The sequence below is a fragment of the Harpia harpyja genome, chromosome 4 (genome assembly GCF_026419915.1).
Source record: "Harpia harpyja isolate bHarHar1 chromosome 4, bHarHar1 primary haplotype, whole genome shotgun sequence".
In the NCBI taxonomy this organism is placed as follows: domain Eukaryota; kingdom Metazoa; phylum Chordata; class Aves; order Accipitriformes; family Accipitridae; genus Harpia; species Harpia harpyja.
The window spans coordinates 71,331,741-71,350,246 of NC_068943.1; the positions used below are offsets into that span (position 1 = coordinate 71,331,741).

The 18,506-nt window shown below is 38.0% G+C and overlaps 1 protein-coding gene across 18 annotated transcripts in view; it reads left to right on the forward strand.

Annotated features, from left to right (window-relative positions):
• SYNE1 (spectrin repeat containing nuclear envelope protein 1) overlaps window positions 1-18,506 on the forward strand; it is a 327,350-nt gene that overhangs the window by 257,278 nt on the left and 51,566 nt on the right. For all 18 annotated transcript variants that reach the window (XR_008234789.1, XM_052784707.1, XM_052784709.1 and 15 more), the window contains 11 exons: window positions 593-725; window positions 1,126-1,308; window positions 2,598-2,747; window positions 3,766-3,942; window positions 7,092-7,247; window positions 10,902-11,057; window positions 11,795-11,965; window positions 13,439-13,572; window positions 14,959-15,160; window positions 16,389-16,571; window positions 17,571-17,717. Coding sequence is in view for 17 of the 18 variants with exons in the window: in XM_052784707.1 (XP_052640667.1) it covers window positions 593-725; window positions 1,126-1,308; window positions 2,598-2,747; window positions 3,766-3,942; window positions 7,092-7,247; window positions 10,902-11,057; window positions 11,795-11,965; window positions 13,439-13,572; window positions 14,959-15,160; window positions 16,389-16,571; window positions 17,571-17,717 (1,792 nt within the window). In the remaining variant the exon portion in view is untranslated. The remainder of the gene's footprint in view (window positions 1-592; window positions 726-1,125; window positions 1,309-2,597; window positions 2,748-3,765; window positions 3,943-7,091; window positions 7,248-10,901; window positions 11,058-11,794; window positions 11,966-13,438; window positions 13,573-14,958; window positions 15,161-16,388; window positions 16,572-17,570; window positions 17,718-18,506) is intronic.

Below are 18,506 nucleotides of genomic sequence, written 5' to 3' on the forward strand. Positions count from 1 at the left end.
GCATATATGGAAGGAAGCTTTTAGCTGCCTTTACTATATGTTTATATGCTACTTTTGAAATGAATTCTCTAAGTGCTATACAAGTTTTGTCTATTATTCATAGTATCCCTGGTTTGTTGGCTCACTAGCCTTTCAAGAGAGATACGTAAAGGGTTTGTATGTATAAAGGTTATGTGGAGACACTCTTATTCTGACATCTCATTACTTGCTTGGCATATGAAATGATATGGACATAGTTTTTGAAAAAAAAAATCAAATTTCTGCTCTGAGAGACCTTGTGGTAAAGCTTTTTGGAAGATTGAGCCTTCTAATGGAAAGCAAAAATCTGTTTATGTGTGTGGGGTGCTGTTACAGCTTGCCCAAACAGATTTTTAACCCAGTTACTTGTCCTTCACTAAACTTAGTTTTTCTTAAGAGGCAAAACAAAGGCACTGTTACGAATTATGGGTGTAATGGCTAAAATAATAGCTTCCTCATACCATGCCAGTCTTTAAAAATTAAATCATGTTTTTTTAAAATTGGAGGAGAGACTGCTCAGTTGGAGGTGAGAAGCAGCGATGACTGTTTTAGTTTTCTTTAAACATCTTTACAGGTATCAGAGTGAATCAAATGAATTGACACATTGGTTGCAATCTGCAAAGGAGCGACTCGAGTTTTGGAGCCAGCAGTCTTTGACAGTTCCTCAGGAACTGGAAACAGTCCGAGACCACCTGAACTCCTTTTTGGTAAGTCATTTATGGACATAGGACACCTTTTTCTCTCCAGTTACAAATAAATAGTGAAGCAATCATATGGTTATACTTTTTCTCATCGTTGAAGTAGTGACTATGCAAAAAAAAAAAATCCACTTCTGTAGGTGAGCTGTCCTTCAAAAACCTGATGCATATGCACATTAAGTACTCCTTTGCTATATGCAATGATTGTAAAGCTTGATGACTCTGAAAACAGAAAATGGTTTTATGACAGTAAACAATTTTTGTTCTCAGTTGGTCTGAAGTGTAGCTGGTGAACACTAAAGTACACATTTTTAAAGGGAAGGGAGGATATTCTTAGCTTTCTGAGGTAAAGCTTTAAGTACAACAAACAAATAGTTGATTATTTCCACAAAAATGGTTCTGCTTACAGGAGTTTTCAAAAGAAGTGGATGCTAAATCATCACAGAAATCTTCTGTCCTGAGTACTGGGAACCAGCTCCTCAGGCTGAAGAAGGTGGATACAGCAGCACTGCGTGCAGGGTTGTCCCACATTGACAGTCAGTGGACAGAGCTGCTCACACAAATCCCAGCAGTACAAGAGAAATTGCACCAGGTAAGGAAGGCCAGTGATGGCCTCTCATATTCCAGAAAATTCAGACCGTATGGTTGGCACTGCCTTTGAGAGATAGTTGCTCCCTTCCTCAATTTATCCATGTGAGGCAAGATAGGAACAAAGTTACTCCTGTTTTAATGTGGGAAAGCTTACACTTATGTCCAAATCCTGTACCCATACTGTCTAACACCAATTGGTGTTAATTTCAGACTTTCACAGTTACATTTCTTAAATTTTAACCAAAGAACAGATGAGGGTTTTTTCAACATGTTGGTATGTCTTTTGGAAAAAGGAAGTTCACATCCCTGTGCCCTGCCAGGTTTGGATGGTGGTTTTGTTCAAATTGAATAGACTGGGTTCAAGTCTGTGCAAGACAAAATAAATCTAAAAACATTGTGCAAGGTTCCTGCTAGTGTGTGTAGGAGCAGGAGGGTTTTGGTTGTGTAGTTTTGAGGGGGGAGTTTAATGCTATAATGCTGAAGTTAAAGAATTATACTGGTCTAAAAGTTGGTTTAGTATTTAGTTGCTAGGAGGTTATCAGTGTAAGCCATCGCTTCAGTTTATAATTTGGAATGCTCTCAGAGTTAGTAATATTGCAATTTAGGGGGAGAGAGGAAGGGTAACACATGTTAACTGAGTCTATTATATTAAAAAAATAATGTCATTCAGTAGTTCTCTGAATTGTCTTGTAATGCAGAATATATATGTCTATTTAAAAATAGAAAACGTTTCTGAGTAACCGAATGTAAGCATGCACTACTGTATCAAATGTTGAAAGTGAGTCTTTTAAGAAAAAAACAGGTACTACTCAAAATCAGCCCATTTAGAAATCACCACACAAGATGAGTAGTATAAAATTATTTTCCATGGGTCTATTCATTAGCCATTTACAAAGACAGGAAAAGCATAGGTTACAGTTGATCTTCTACATAAGCCCAATACAGAATTTTGGAATGAGAATGCAGAACCTTTAGGAAGTCAGAAATGGAATCTTTGTGTTTGTCCAGTTTCTTTGTACAAATAAGAGTGGAAATAAAAAGCCTTTAATGTAATATTTTCTTATAAGGATGCATGCAGTTATACAATGTATCTCCTGTTAAAACCTTTCTTTTTTTTTTTTTTTTTTTTTTTTTACTTCTTTTTCTTTTTATAAACTTCAGTGATATGTTATGAATGTAGAATAACATGATAATAAGAGCAGGTAAAGGAAATGTACTATGGTAATGCAAAGCAAGGAATTCTTGTCCATTTTCTTCACAACATGCATTTTAAGTCTATTATCTCTACAGCTCCAGATGGACAAAATTCCCTCTCGCCATGCTATCACTGAAGTTATGAGCTGGATTTCCCTGATGGAAAATGTCATTCAGCAGGATGAAGAGAACATAAAAAATGTAGTAGGACAGAAAGTCATTCAGGATTATGTCCAGAAGTACAAGGTACTGAGTGGAAATGTTATTGATTTCCCTTTTGAATTACCCCCATTCAGTATATATACATATGTAAAGTATAAGTGATTTAAGGAAAAAAAACCCTTACGTTATGGAGTGGTTAGAATTCTACACAAGTTATAATTGGTTAATATTTGATACTGTGGAAAAGAAGCCCAAATTACTTCTACTCTGCTGTTTGTTTATGGCAGGAATATAATTTTTAATATGCTTACCTTAATTTCCAGGTAAATCCAAACCAATATGCATGATTAAACCTTATTAGATCTGTCTTTTACCCAAAACCACAAAGCACTTTGCAAATTATATAAGTTGTTTTATGAATTCTTTGCATAGTATCACCTTCTCCTCAAAGTGTAGTTTGTTCTTGAATGGAAGGTGGCCAGTGGTTTACAGATCAAAATAATTTTGATCGGTATCTGAAGCAAAAAGGAGAGATGCTATATATTGAGATAACTATTAAGAAGTACAGATATAACACAATTTCACTTCTTTAACTATATCAGTAACACTCTTGTAATAGATCTACACACAGTGACTTTCTTCTCAATGTCAGATTTGTTTCTCTAGCCTCCTGAAAAATCATTTTACTTCTTGGCTATTATTCTTCTTTGTGTATAAGAATATTTTCCATCTTATCTGGTTTTGTATTAAAAATTGTGAGACTAAATAAAGTGAAAAAAATAATATATAGCCAGTTTTTCTAAAATCTGATCCTTGAGACCAATATCAATATGTATACAGATGTTGGGTTTTTTGGGTTTGGGGTTTTTTGGGGGGGGGGGGGGGGGGCAGATTCTTATTCCAAAGGCAGTGTATTGCTGCTTTATTTCTCAATATTTAGGAAAAATTAACAATGTTCTTAATTGCCAGTCCGTTGCTAAAAACCCTTTTAGCTAAATTGTGGTAAAGCTGTAATTTGTGAACATTTTTCCTCTGCTTTGCAGGAAGGTGAGAAATTATGGTACTTATGTTTGGGGGTTTTTATTCCATTCTTTTCTACTAGGGTTTCAAGATAGATTTAAATTGCAAACAATTGACGGTAGACTTTGTGAACCAATCAGTGCTACAAATTAGCAGCCAGGATGTTGAAAGTAAACGTAGCGACAAAACTGATTTTGCTGAACAACTCGGAGCAATGAACAGACGTTGGCAGATCCTGCAAGGCCTGATAACAGAAAAGGTAAAGAAAAAAACCTAACTGCTCTGTAGCGAACTTTCAAAATACATAGAACTATAAGATTATAATGGTTGGAAGCCTCTGCAGGTCATCTAGTCCAACCTCCTGCTCAGACAGAGCTAACTTTACAGTTAGATCAGATTGCACAGGGACTTGCTTAGCTGAGTTCGAAAATCTCCAAGGACAGATTCCACAACTTCTCTGGACAGCTCGTTCCTGTGCTTAACCACTTTTGTGGGGGACAAGTTTTTGCCTTGTTCCCAGTCAGAATTTCCCTTGTTGCAACCTGTGACTGTTATCTCTTCTCCTTTTACCGCGCATCTCCAAGAATAGTCTGCCTCCATCTTCCCCATACCTCCCCATAAGGAGTGGACAGCACAGTGAGATGCTTCCTTTGCCTTCTTTCCCCAGTGTCCTGGTTTCAGCTGGGATAGAGTTAACTGTCTTCCTAGTAGCTGGTACAGTGCTATGTTTTGAGTTCAGTATGCGAAGAATGTTGATAACGCTGATGTTTTCAGTTGTTGCTAAGTAGTGTTTAGACTAAAGTCAAGGATTTTTCAGCTTCTCATGCCCAGCCAGCGAGAAAGCTGGAGGGGCACAAGAAGTTGGCACAAGACACAGCCAGGGCACCTGACCCAAAGTGGCCAACAGTGTATTCCATACCATGGGACGTCCCATCTAGTATAGGAACTGGGAAGTGGGGGCAGGGAATCGCAGCACGGGGGACTGGCTGGGTGTCAGTTGGCGGGTGGTGAGCAATTACACTGCGCATCATTTGTACATTCCAATCCTTTCATTATTGCTGTTGTCATTTTATTAGTGTTATCATTATCATTGTTAGTTTCTTCTTTTCTGTTCTATTAAACCGTTCTTATCTCAACCCACGGGTTTTGCTTCTTTTCCCGATTTTCTCCCCCATCCCACTGGGTGGGGGGGAGTGAGTGAGCGGCTGCGTGGTGTTTAGTTGCTGACTGGAGTTAAACCACGACACCCAGGCTGAATGAAGCCAGCCTCTCCTGGTATGTCATGTGCTCCAGCCCCCTAATGACCTTAGTGCCCATTCAGTCAATCTCTCCCTCGCACTGGAGGGCCCAAAATGGGTCACAAGTGTCAAGAGAAGGAAAGAACTGCTTCTCTTGACCTACTGGGTGCACTCTCAATAATCTAACCCAGGCTGCAGTTGGCCTTCATCAGCACAAATGCACACTGCTGATTTATTATGTTCAAGTTATTGCCCACCATAGCCCCTACATCTTTTTCTTCTATCCAGCCTGCTACCAGCCTATGTTGTTGCACGAGGTTATTTTGTCCCAGGTGCAGGGCTCTATATTTGTCTCTGCTGAATTTCATGAAGATTGATGAACCTATTCCTTCATCTTGTTGAGGTTTCTCTGAATGGCAGCCCTACTCACCAGCGTATCAACTACTTCTCCCAAATCAGTGTCATCTATGAATCTGCTGAAAGCACAGTCCATCAAGTCATTCAATTTATCGATGACAGTATTAAATATCAACCCCATGCCTGACTCTGAACATGCATGTTGTAAATAACTGCCAGATAGACGTTGAAATATTTACCACTAACCTTTAAGCCTGATGACTCTGGTCAGTTCATTCATTTGTAGACCTCCCATCCAGCCCATGTCTCCTCAGTTTTGCTACCCTACAGATACCATATCAAAAGTCTTGAAAAAGCCAAGGTAAACAGTATCTACTACTCTTCACTTGTCCACAGGGACAGTCATATCATCATAGCAGAAGCAATCAGTTAGGCCAGGCACAATTTGCCCTTGGTAAGACCATGCTTGTTCCTTGTAGTTTTTTATGTGTGTGGAAATGGCTTCTGGCAGGATTTGTGGTAAGCCAGTCACGAGCAACTTCCTCCAACCATCATGACCTTTTAAAGGTGATAGATGGCAACCTTGAAATGGCATTGACACCTTCGGATACATCCTGTCTGGTTCTGTGGACTTTTGTATGTCCAGTTTACTTAAGTAGCCCCTAATTCTTTCCTCCTCTACCATGACTAGTACCTCTGTATGCCAAAATTTGTTAATTGGCATGAAGACCTGGGAGACATGAGAGGAGACCTTGTCAGTAAGACCAGAGCAAAGAAGACACTGTGTACCTCAGACTATTCTGTGCTTTCCCATTAGTTGCTGATGTACTTGTGAAGAGTAACAAGAAGGGCTTCTGTCCCTCACTAGTTAGTTCCAGCCAAGATTTTGCTTTCCTGACATCAGCGCTGCATGGCCAGACCATGCTTGTAGGCCCATTCTTTGTAATCCACTTTCTGTGGACTCGTCACTTTTGTGACTGGAGGATTTGTCCTTGAAGATCAACCAGCTTCCTGGACTCCTTTGTTCTTCAGTACAACTTCCCACGGGACCTGAACAAACCAAAGTCTGCTATTCTTAGGATCTTTAGTCTGCTACTTGCTTTCCTTACTTCACTCACAACTCTCTCATTGTCACTGTGGCCAAGGCTGCTGTTGACCATCACATCCTTCCCCAGTTCTAACTAAAAGTACAGCTAAGTAAGATGGCTCATTCCCTAGAGTGGAGTTTGTCTTAAGTAATGTGAATGCTTTTTATGGCAATGCTGCTGCTTTCAAATTCTGCTTTGTTATTTCTTTTCTTTCTTTTTTTTTTTTTTTTTAAGAATATAAGTGCTATCTCATTTGCCTTTGAATAATGCCTAGAACAATCAGAAAAATCTAAGTAACTTTAAAGCAGTCAGTTGACAAAGGAGGTAATATAAACCCTCTTCTGCTTTACTGCAGTTATATGCAAGGAATATAAAATGTATGTTTGCATGCTTAGTTTTATTTGGGAAAACCTGAGGTCCTTGATCTCTGAAAAGAATTCCACTTTATAAAAATGTTCTGGTATAGTGTTAGCTTCTTTCAGTGTGTCATAATATTTTAATATGTTATCACTATATAATTATTTCTGGATAAAGCATGTTTTTTATTATGATCTTTTTTACAAATAGCAGATATATTTAAATTTGAATGCATATACTGTTTTTAAATTCTGAAAGAATTGAATTCTGAGAAGGCACTGGTCAGCATTGGTCTTCGCTGATTTATTTAATTGACCCAACAATAAAGGTAATTGTGTGAGAAAGTATATACTCATATTTCTTTGCAGATCCAGCTGTTGGAAAGTCTGCAGGAATCCTGGACAGAATATGAAAATAACGTGCAGTGCCTAAAATCTTGGTTTGAAACCCAAGAGAAGAAGCTGAAACAGCAACAGAAAATTGGAGACCAGGCTTCAGTACAGAATGCTTTGAAAGACTGTCAGGTAATGTCCCCTTATAAATAACAATATTGTCTTTCCAACAGTTAGAAACAACACTTGATAAAGCCATATGAAATCTTCATATCAGTGAATTCAGTGACAGAACACCTCTTTACTTCAGTGAGGTAGAGATTTCTTTCCTAAAGTGCAAGCAATAAGAAAGGAGGAAGGAACAATTATGTCCCAAAGATATTTAAAAGCAACCAAAGTCCTTGTTCTTTTTGCATTGTGTATTAAAGCATGGACATTTCCAAGCATGCCAGGTGTACTGAACTAGAAGGCCATCAAAGGAATATGTTCCCATTCATCTTTAGCCAGTCTTATGGAACCTGATGTCATGAACACCATGCTTGACTATTTGGAAACTTGTTTCTTCTGCCCTATCAACACCTTTCCTCCGTGCCCCTCGCCTTTTTTTTTCATTCTTTTTCCACATAACTATTCAAAGAAAAATGCTAGAATCCAAGAAGATTTTATGCTTTTATTCAAAATGTGTTAGGAATCAACTTTTTTCAAATATTGAACTATCCAGAGAAGGAAATAGTGCTGGATTCCCTTTCACTTTCAGAAGATTGAAGGAGAATCATGATTACGATGGGCAAAGACGGGATGAGGCAAAGCGCAGCTATACATAATGCACATACATTCAGAACCACCTCAGTTTTGTGTGTGAAATTCATAGAAGAACTACACAGCAGTGAATAGGGTATCATAGCTGACTCTGAGTATCTTAGAATAGCACGTATTTAAATAGTTAGAAGCTTGCTTCTGGACCTGTCAGGCTAGACTTCAAGCTTATAGGTGTATAGGCAAAACAAATTTTTCTGAATTTATAAACAAGGCCTCTACCTGGTATCAAGCATCAGATAATTTTTGCTCAAAAATATTTTGTTCTACCAGACACCAAATAATAAATTTCACACCAGATCAAATGTGTAATTAAACCCTGTCAGGACAACTGTATGCCCAAAATCTTGGTGTTCTCATCCCGTTAAAAGGGAGTAAGGAAGTGTGTTTATCTTGGTGTGGCTGTCTTTCCTGCATGCATTTAATGAATGGGATGAATATGATCTAGCTTTTAAGTCTTCACAAACAGAACAGCTGGAAATCTATTCAAATGAAATGCATAAGAGAATTTAATTTATATTCAGTGTATTAAACCCATCTTTGTTTCTGTAAAGGCAAATAGTCGGTTAGGCTAGATAAGATAGAAGTAAATTTTTTTTTCCAAAATTCTTGACCTAAGTTTTCAAATTGGTTGCAGTGCTTAGTTTCAATTCAGGTATCTTTATGGTTTCAGCACAATAAACCCATACGACTAAAGCAAGGGTAATTTAACATAGCCTGATATAATCAGCATGCTGTGCTTGGCTGGAGTTCAAAGCTGAACCTGATTTATCATCTTTATGGTTCCTTTTGGTCAGGGAAGTTAGCAAATACACTTGGGGAGTCAGTTATGAGTGACAAGACTTTGATCAGCAGAGAAACAAATTGTTTAAGAAATAACTGTATCAGACTCTCCCAGGTATCCAGTTCAACTAGTACAAAAGCTGCAGTTTACTTATTAACCAATGTTAGTTGCTGCCTAGCGTCATATTAATCAGTGAAGGCAACCATTTTTTCCCATCACAGATCAGAAACAGTAATGTGTCTTTAATTCAGTTATGAGTTTAAAATTATGAATAAGAAACCCCTTTTCACAGAGAACCAGAAATATTTGCTATTCTTGGTGTTTGAAACTTTTGCCCATTTTACATTCTGAATTTTGGAGCAACCTTGTACAAACTTAAATGCCTTTTTTAGTGTTAAAATCCACTTTTTGAAAAGTCAGATTTACTAGGTACAACTTAGAAGTGTTTGCTTTGTTGTCAGCTGGTAAAAAAAAAAGATGTATTATTCCAAGACTGTAGTCTGGAACAAGGTCATGCCTACAAACTTGAAGAAATGTAAAATAATAGAGAAGAAAAAACTAAGAATAAACAGTACAGGAAAAATGCTCTCATATATACGTATATAGACAGAAGTGTGTTGTATGTGTGCAGCGACAAATTCTGTTAATAGAAAGTGTTTTGAAGACTGGGCACGATTTTGTTCTAAATGCTCTCCCCGCTACCTAAAATGTAAATTCTGTTACGGCAGTGGTTCACTTGGTGTTGTTGGGGTTTTTTTGATTTATAGGCAGAGTAATTTATTGAAAGACATGGCTTTTCAGTTTGCCCGGAGGTTTGGTGTGTTGTTTTCTTTCCCTGATGATCCATCCCACTCAAGTAAGGAAATGTTTGCAGAAAATTAAAATATAACCTGAGACGTCAAGATGTACTAATTAATGTAGGGGCATCACAAGATTGCTCTCACCTCTCTGTCTGCTTTCCGTATCATGCTGACTACTTTATCTCCAGACAGGTAAACACAGATTTGTGCTGGCCTGAAGACTAGAAGCCATGCTTCCCTCCTCTGCTCAGACTCAATGTTTGCACTAGCTGAAGCTCCACAGCTTCCATAGGAGTCAGAGCATTGCAGGAGATCCTTGGATCTCCCAGCACAGTGCCATGAAATGATATAGGTAGTTTCCTTGCTAGGAATGAGCTTATGGGAACGTGCTATATGACTCACAATTGCTCACCAAGTCTTCTTGTCCTCTCTCCTTCATTTTGTAACTTCATTCTCATGCTATTGAGGCATGAGGGAGATCACAGGCTTTGTGACTAGCAAATGTTACATACCAGAGCTTCCGCACTTCACTTGTTGATAAAACGTGATAAAACTGGCAAACTTTGAATCAGCATTTCCACGGCCAATCTAGGGTCATCTTAAGTCAACAACAAAGTCAGCACTTGCCTGAAGCAGCAAAACAAGCCACTAACAAGTTGTCATGGCCTCAGTGCTTATGTACTCAGCCCTGTCGTCTTCACTTGTTTTCACACCAACCATTTATTTTCTTCCCATTTTCTTGGGTTAGTGTGTGGGAACGCTGAGCAGAGCAAAATGCTATTGAGCTCATTAATGCTTCCCAATGGCATGCAACCTTGACGAGGCAATAAGGAAAATTCCTGCAGTCTGTTGCTTGCTGTCATTGGCTGGACTCCAATGAACTTGTCATCTAGAAAAGGGGAAGGCTCACTGTCCTCAGGCGAGGGGCTTTTCTGGGACCTGGCAAAGGAATAAAGACTCCACTTAATGTGGGGAGGCGTGGCAAATTGACATCTTTCCCTAGGAAGTCATTTTGTCCTTTTCCTTGGGTGGCAAAATTCAGTTTTTTCCAGAAGCTTGAGCCAGCTTTGGACTAATTAAAAAGCCCTCTCAGTGTTCTAGGACAAACTAATGCACACAAAAATTTTCCCATGTATTCAAACTGGTGTCCTATTTTTAATGAGTTTTGGACTCTTACATGAGAGCGGAAGATTACACAGAAGTTTAATCTAGAGGACATGCTTCTATTTAAATTAAAGACAAACAACTATGCTTTAAAGGGAACATAAAATATTATATAAAATTGCTGATAAGTTATGATTCTCTTGAGAATACAAAGTCAGAGTATGCAAGCGTGACTTTCCCATTTTTTAAACTAAGGAGCTTATGGGCATTTTTTCTATCTCAAGGCATTATCTAGCCAATTAAACAAATAGACAGACTCAGGTATCTTCTTTTTCTTTTCAGGAATTAGAAGAAGCAATAAGAACAAAGGAAAAAGAAGTAGAAAATGTAGAACAGAGTGGTCTGTCTTTGATACAGAACAAGAAGGAAGAAGTCTCTTCTGCTGTTATGAATACACTGCAAGAAATTAACCATTCCTGGGCCAATTTGGATCACATGGTAAAAGAACCATCAAGAGGCAAATTATAGTTCCAGGAATAGGGAACAGAGGAGAGGGAGAATTAGCAGTTTGCAGCTGGTGGATTTCTTCTGTACTGTAGGGGAAGAGATTCTGAATTATGTCCCAATTTCTATCGATCCCCAAGTTTGTGTGTACACTCCACATAAAATGGGTATAATATTTCCTATTTCAAGGATGCTTTTAATTCTTGTAATTGAAGCTTTTTAGATGCTTCTTGATATTTAGTGGAAAGGTACCAAATGATCTGTAAGGAACATTTTCAAGCACCCAGGTCTCGCAGAATAAGTAAGAGATCAGCATTAATTGTCATCATCCAAAGCTTGATCAACATCAGTCCACCTTCTCAGGAGGAATGCAGTGTGTTAGTGCTAGCCTCTCTGCTGACTTTCATAGGGTGATTTGCCTGCCTTAGGGACATGTGTTTCATAGTCTTAAGCAATTTCTCTTGATCCTGCTTTGGACCAAACTAGAATGGCCTTGATATCTTCTCAGTCCCTGCCATCCTAGCTTCATAAAATCAAGCAGAAGTTTATGCTATACCCAGTGTAAGCCCAGCTGATGGTTGTGCAAAATCTTTGTTCTCCAACAGGTTTAAGATTAGGCATGTAGAACAAGTAATATCTGAGATCAAAAGGAAGGAAATAATTTAAAGAAAACTGAAATATCTTGAATGCTTTTCATTTACTTTTTTTTTTTTCTACCTCCCTCCTCCTAGGTTAGCCAACTGAAGATGTTGTTGCAATCTGTTCTTGATCAGTGGAGCATTTACAAAGTGACTTATGAAGAACTGAATAGTTACCTGACAGAAGCCAGATATTCTTTGTCCCGGTTTTATCTTCTTACTGGTTCTTTGGAAGCTGTGAAAGTCCAAGTTGATAACCTTCAGGTGAAAAGAATACCATGCCTCTTGACATACTAAGGATGGATTCAAGGATTAATTTTGTTCTCATTGCATGGGTGCAGATAACTATACATTTTGGTTCATAAGAAAAATCAGTAAAATCACATGACATTAAGAGAACACTTTATCAAATAGCCATTGCATTTTTCATTTAGCAGAAAAATAAAATGGTGATAGTTGTTTTCTCTTTGGATATTTGATGCTGTTCTTTAAATTTTGAGCTGTACTGTCACATCATTAAAAGTTTTTAAATCGTGCTACTGACCATTAAAACTAAAGTTTCTCACTCTGCTTCATCATGCTTCTGAGCTACTGGTGCATGTTGAGATCACATTTTAAATGCCCCCCCAACCCTGTGCTTGCAGTAAAGATAAAGAAAATAATGTTCCAAAAGCTAAGACACTCACATGTTCAAGTGAATTTCCACTGTAAGAAAAGCATAAAATACGAGACTCCTGTCTATAATTATAAAATTATAAATTAATATTAATTGAAATAAATTAATTTAAATAATTAAATTAAAATTATTAAAATTATTGTTCTATTACATAGAATAACCTTTTATTTCAAAGTTGTTGTCTTTGGAATTAAAAATAATTATGCAAACATTTCCAGATGCTTAAAGTAACAAGAACTTGTGTTGTTAGTATTTGCCAGCAAATTTAAGTTTACATTATCATTTAAATATTTTGTGTGATTTGAAGTCCAGACATATATGAAGCCAAATTCCCTAAGCATGAACAGCACTTTTCAAACCAAGATTTAAAGAGCATCCATCAATACACTTAACAGCCACTCTTCTAGGTTTTCACTTTTTATGTGTCAGAGAGGAGTCATCAGTAAACCAGTAAGTACAGAAAATGACTTTTTTGCTTCTTAAGATTTCAACTATACTATTTAATCAGGTTGAGATTTGCTGGCCTGTTCAAACTGTAACAATACGCATACAAATATATAAGGTTTAAAAAAAAGGAGCATTTTCTGTGCCAGCGCTACTTCAGACTGATAAATGAAAGAGCAAGAACCTTATTTTCAGAATAAAGGTTTTTTTATGCTGTTACTTTTTTCATCTCATTCTAAAAAGGAAAATGTTATTTATTTTCTTCCATGAGTTAACTTTTTATTTATGAAGCAGTTCCATGCACTTACTCCTACTGTGCAAGAATAATTGAATAAGAATATAATAATTGAATAGAATAATTTCTTTTACAAGATTTTTACATTTTGCAAACATATTAGGTTAAAACTTACTTTTTCCTACACCATGATATTGAATCAAATGAATCTAACAACAGTCTTTTTATTAAACAAACTTCTGTTTAGATGAAACATGTGAAATCAAGTTTTGCGTTCATAACCTGCATGATGTAATTGATACACACTATTTCAAAATGTTTCTTCATCATACGATTGTAATACCTCATGTATCTTTTTATTATTGTTATTATTCTGTTTTAGAGCCTACAAGATGAATTGGAAAAGCAAGAAAATAGCTTACAGAAATTTGGTTCTGTGACCAATCAATTGTTGAAAGAATGTCACCCACCAGTGACTGAAACACTTACCAACACTTTGAAAGAAGTGAATATGAGGTAGAAAACGTCTGTGTATTGAACTTTACTCTCAGTGGTAAATTTGCATTTATCCATTGACCCAGTTGTCCATCGTTTCTATTTTTGTTATGATTTATTATTTTATGGTTTTAGAGGTTTGGGGGGCTTGTGGGGGTGGGCAGGGTTATTAATTTTGCCGAGGGCTGGAGCAGAACTGTCTCATTTACTACTAATGATAAATGAAACATCATTTTCTCCAGCAAAGTATTTGGACATTACTGTCAGTAGTTTCGCTCCGTGCATGGCTGCCAACCGAGATTCATAAATACCACGCTGGAAAATAATACTGCACTTAAAATGTGAGAATCCTGTCTGAAAATTTTGTTTGCTATGCATGCACCAGGTTCCCCAGATTTTAGGTTGCTATTTCTAGTTGTAGGAAGGGAATGATAGGCAAGAAGGTCTAAGCCTTCACCAGTAGCTTGGCAAACAGCTTCCCCAGGTTTGAATCCAGGCCAGAACTAGTGTAAGGGTTTACTCAGAGAAGCTACAGAAAGGCAGGATACAAAAGCAAAAACTAGTTTGGTGGAAGTTGGGGGTTTTTTTGAAAACACAATCATGCCAAATTTCTTTTAATCTGTGGTCCATCCTGTCCGAGAATCTGGAAGTGGAAGAAGGGATTATTCGCCCCATTTCAAAAAAGATACTGTAGGATTTAACAGTTTCAATGATGACTGACAGAATTTTCACTTCACCATTTTTATAATATAATAATAATTGAAAAATATTGTGATTTCCTTTAGTACAGAAATAATGAGGCAATTTGATAAATACCAGCACATTTGAGAAAGTACGTATTTCTGGTTGCCATTAGAGCTGAGAATTCAAAGGGCGATTAGATATTTATTTGGATAATAAAAATATAAAGAGTTTTAATAGGTCTGGGAGTTTTTTACAAGGGAGTTATGCAGAGCTTTATGACTTTAAATATTCTGTCAGGGTTTGGGAGGAAATTACAGCAGAAGAAAAGGTTTCTTGTTTACACCTGGTTTGGACCTCTTAGGCCCTTGCAGGAATCTCATACTGGTAGTTCACCATCAGTCGTGGATGCTCTGTGCAGTGAACCAAAGTGTGCTAAGTGGAAATACCAGGAGGTTCACTTCACAAGGTGCACTCCAGCTCTGACCTCAAGCATTAAAATATAGCATCCAGGATGTATCACAGATCAGACCTGCTGTGACAGGTCAGAACAGCCTGTCAGCATATATCTTGGATTCCTTGTTTTTTTCCCCAAATGTCTGGATCCTGATTATTACCAAATTTCTTAAAAGCCAAAAAACCATGGGAAATGGCAGAGAGGAAGAAGGGCAGGGATAGTTCTTGTGGACTCCAAGGCTTCAATCATTCCTCCAATCTCTTCACCAGGTGGAACAACCTTCTGCAGGAGACTGCAGAGCGGCTGCGTGCCAGTAAGGGCCTCCTTCAGCTGTGGCAGAGGTACAAGGACTGTTACCAGCAATGCTCTTCCACTGTCCGTCAGCGGGAAGACCAGGCCAATGAACTCCTGAAGACTGCCACCAGCAAAGACATTGCTGATGAAGTTACTACTTGGATTCAGGACTGCAATGTATGTTCAGTTAAGCTTTGCAGTTTTTCACGGCTCTGTGGGCTAAAAATAGCAAGAGGCTCTCCATTACTAAACTCTATACTTGGTCTATTGGAAACTTGTGTACAAACACATTTCTTTTTAGTGATGCATCTCAGGCACAGGAGAGACAGCTTTATGTCTGCTACCCAAATCTCATGAGTTTCTCATATTGTTCCTGTGATCCCTCCATTACTTGTTGTGGCGTTGTTTCAGAAGCTTGTATCTGAAGTCATCTCCCTGGAGAAGGTGGATAATTTATATAATTTGATTCATTCTTAAGTCCCTGCTTATCGAAGGGATTCTTGCTTGGGAAAATATCTCTACCAAATCTATTGAGTTCCTTATAATAGAAAGGAACACAAGATCCTTTGGCTATATTCCCAGGCTATATTCCCCAAGGCTGTTCAATTCTGAATGAAAAGAGACTGTGTATGTTCTGGGGATGTCTTTATCCTTCCTTATGGAAGGACACCATTCACTCTGAAACTTTGAGATTCTTCCATTTTCAAGACTGTATCTCAAGGCAGCAGGATAGTTTATCTCCTATCTGTGGTTACATTTTGCTTCTTTGGAGCTTAAGTTAATGTTAAGTGTCATTGACATAAAACGTTAGTTGTGTTAGTGTAAGCAAAACAATTGCAAGGAGAAAAATTAATACATTAATGAGCTTTTTGAGCATTTGCTGCCATAGTCATCTGGATTGGCAATTCAAATTGTTCAGTTCAAATAATTTCTTCATTTCCTGGTGTCCCATTCTTTAACCATTATGTTAGGCCATTTACAAAAGTTATTTTTTCATCCCTCCTGGTAATTCATAGCAGAAAAAAAAGGGAGGTCTCGTCAGACCTGAATCGACCCACAGTGAGGGCTGCCACTGCTTCAGACCAGCGTGTCAGTAGATTCAAAACGTTTGTTTCGACAAATATTGCCTCATCATTAACTCAGGCTTGCTCAGAGGTAGCTGAGCAGTCACTTCTTTTCTGTTCCTCTGTGCACAGGTACTTTAACACTTTTTTTTTATTCTGCTCATCACTTCCTTTTCATACAGTGTGAGTGGACACTTTGGCATTGAAATACAGTAGTAAATGTAAGTTTTTCATACAGTGGTGGAGTTCGGTCATTTCATTCCTCCTTTAAATCAGGGGAGGATGACATCAGTAGAGTGTCAGGTTAATTATTCATATCTTTATTCAATGTGTTGCCACAGGATGTACTCACAGATTTGAAGACAGCACAGGAGTCACTGGTTGTTCTTCAAGAACTGGGAGAAGAGCTAAAAAGCCAGGTGGAGGCTTCAGCAGCAGCCGCCATACAGTCTGATCACCTTTCTCTGAACCAGAATCTGTCAACCCTGGAACAGGCTCTCCGCAAGCAACAGGCTGTACTTCAGGTGTGTAGAGAGTGTTTTCAGTCCTTGAATCTGATCATCCTGTGGTACCTGAAAACACATAAATTAGCTAAAACTGCCTGGGAAAAGAGGGCGGTGTTACCTGTTCATCAGCATTTCCTAGACTTCCCTGCAAGCCAAAGCTGAGAGTAGAAAATACACTCAAGTCCAGCATAAGAAGGTCCAAATTCTGGGGAAAGGATAGCAAACCTATGGAGGAAAGTGTCTATCTGGAATGCCAAGGACACCATGCTTTCTTCAGACAGCAATAGTGCTAACGGCTGGATCCACAGCTACTGCTCCCCAGAAGACAACCTCTCTTCCCAGCTAGTTCTTTAGCAGTAAAACAAATGAGAGGTTCTGAATAATTGTGTAGAATTGATTTTTACAGTTCCTATTAATGTTAGTGACCAGACTGACACCTACCATTTGTGTCAAACCCTGTTCAGTAGATGATGCTAATTGCTTGTGTAACCAGGGACTAAAGAGCAACAAAGTGGCAGAACGTGTTCCATAGGAAAGTATATGGGTGAGAAAGCAACAAAGTTAGTGGGTTCTGTTTGGGTGGCAAGAGGATTTACCCAAGAAATCCAGCATTGTCTAGAATGTGCTTATAACATCACTGTGCTCTGAGGAGACAAAACGTAAGAGGAGTTTTTAATTTAAAATTGCAATAATAGCAACTAGTGGTTCTCTCTGCTGACAATAAATTAAACAGAGGAGTTAGTTTCATAAAAGAAAGGTAGAGAAGGTTATCTATTTCAAGGCAAGGAGATATTTCTGCATTTTGTTGAAGTGTTACCTTTTTGCTATGATCAAAAATCCTCTGTTCTAACCTAAAAAAAAAACCCCAATAATTCCACAGTCTGTGAGCAAAGCAGCAGTTCCAATTGCTCCTAGCCTGTATGGCTGTTTGCAGATCTCTAATGAGAATAACCAGGAGTGTAACATCAGTATGGATGCTACGGGCCGAAGTTCTTAAACTGTGGGTTTCTATTCAAGGCTGGAGTGCTGGACTATCAAACCTTTGCCAAGAGCCTGCAAGTCCTTGAGGCCTGGATAACAGAAGCAGAAGAAATATTGAAAGGACAGGATCCCAGTCACTCATCTGATCTCTCAGCAATACGGAGTAGAATGGAGGAACTCAAGGTGACTAATAAACGCAGAAAGTGTTGAATTTTTTCTGTTGGCCTTGTTATTTGTAATACAGGGTATGCACAAATATCGTACATGCATTCTGTACGTATTAAAGAACCGTCACTCATGCAAAGTGTAAGAGTGAGAATTTAGAAGATTGATGGCTGTCAAGGAGTGATTGTCCATGTTACTTTGCCCCTGAATAAAGAAGAAAAGGAAAGCCAAACTGCTTAGAAATCAAATCAAAATGGGAATGGAAATTTTAGCAGTTTTTGGAGATTTCCTTCATCTTGTTTCCTCTCGACTTTTTTTGAATTTATGCAATTCGTGTCTCAGTGGTATTTAGTCTAGGGATGAAGTCATCTATTCATTTTGGCTATCCTGATATACTGAAGAAACATTCGTACTGTGTACTGTGTGATCTCCATTTGAGCTCTTTCACTCTTTCTTTTTGTGAGGGCTTTTTTTTCCCCTCTTCTTTCAGAGGTCCTGACAGGAAGTTGATGAACTTTGCCATCTGGGCTGTTTTTGTCATTTTAATCTTCAATTATTTTTCTCTCAGGATTAATTATACACATAATTCCACTTTGGGCATGCTAAAAACCAGGACATTTTCCTAACATAGTGAATTGGATATTTCTGTACTGCAAAACAAAAAACTAAAAATAAAAAGTTGAATAAGTTCAATGGGAATGTGCCAGCCTAACATTCAGGCTAAGAAACAAGGAAAAAGGCTCACTTTTCTGACAATATATACATATAGTTTCAAACACTAGCCTACTTTTGCAGCTCTGAGTGGTA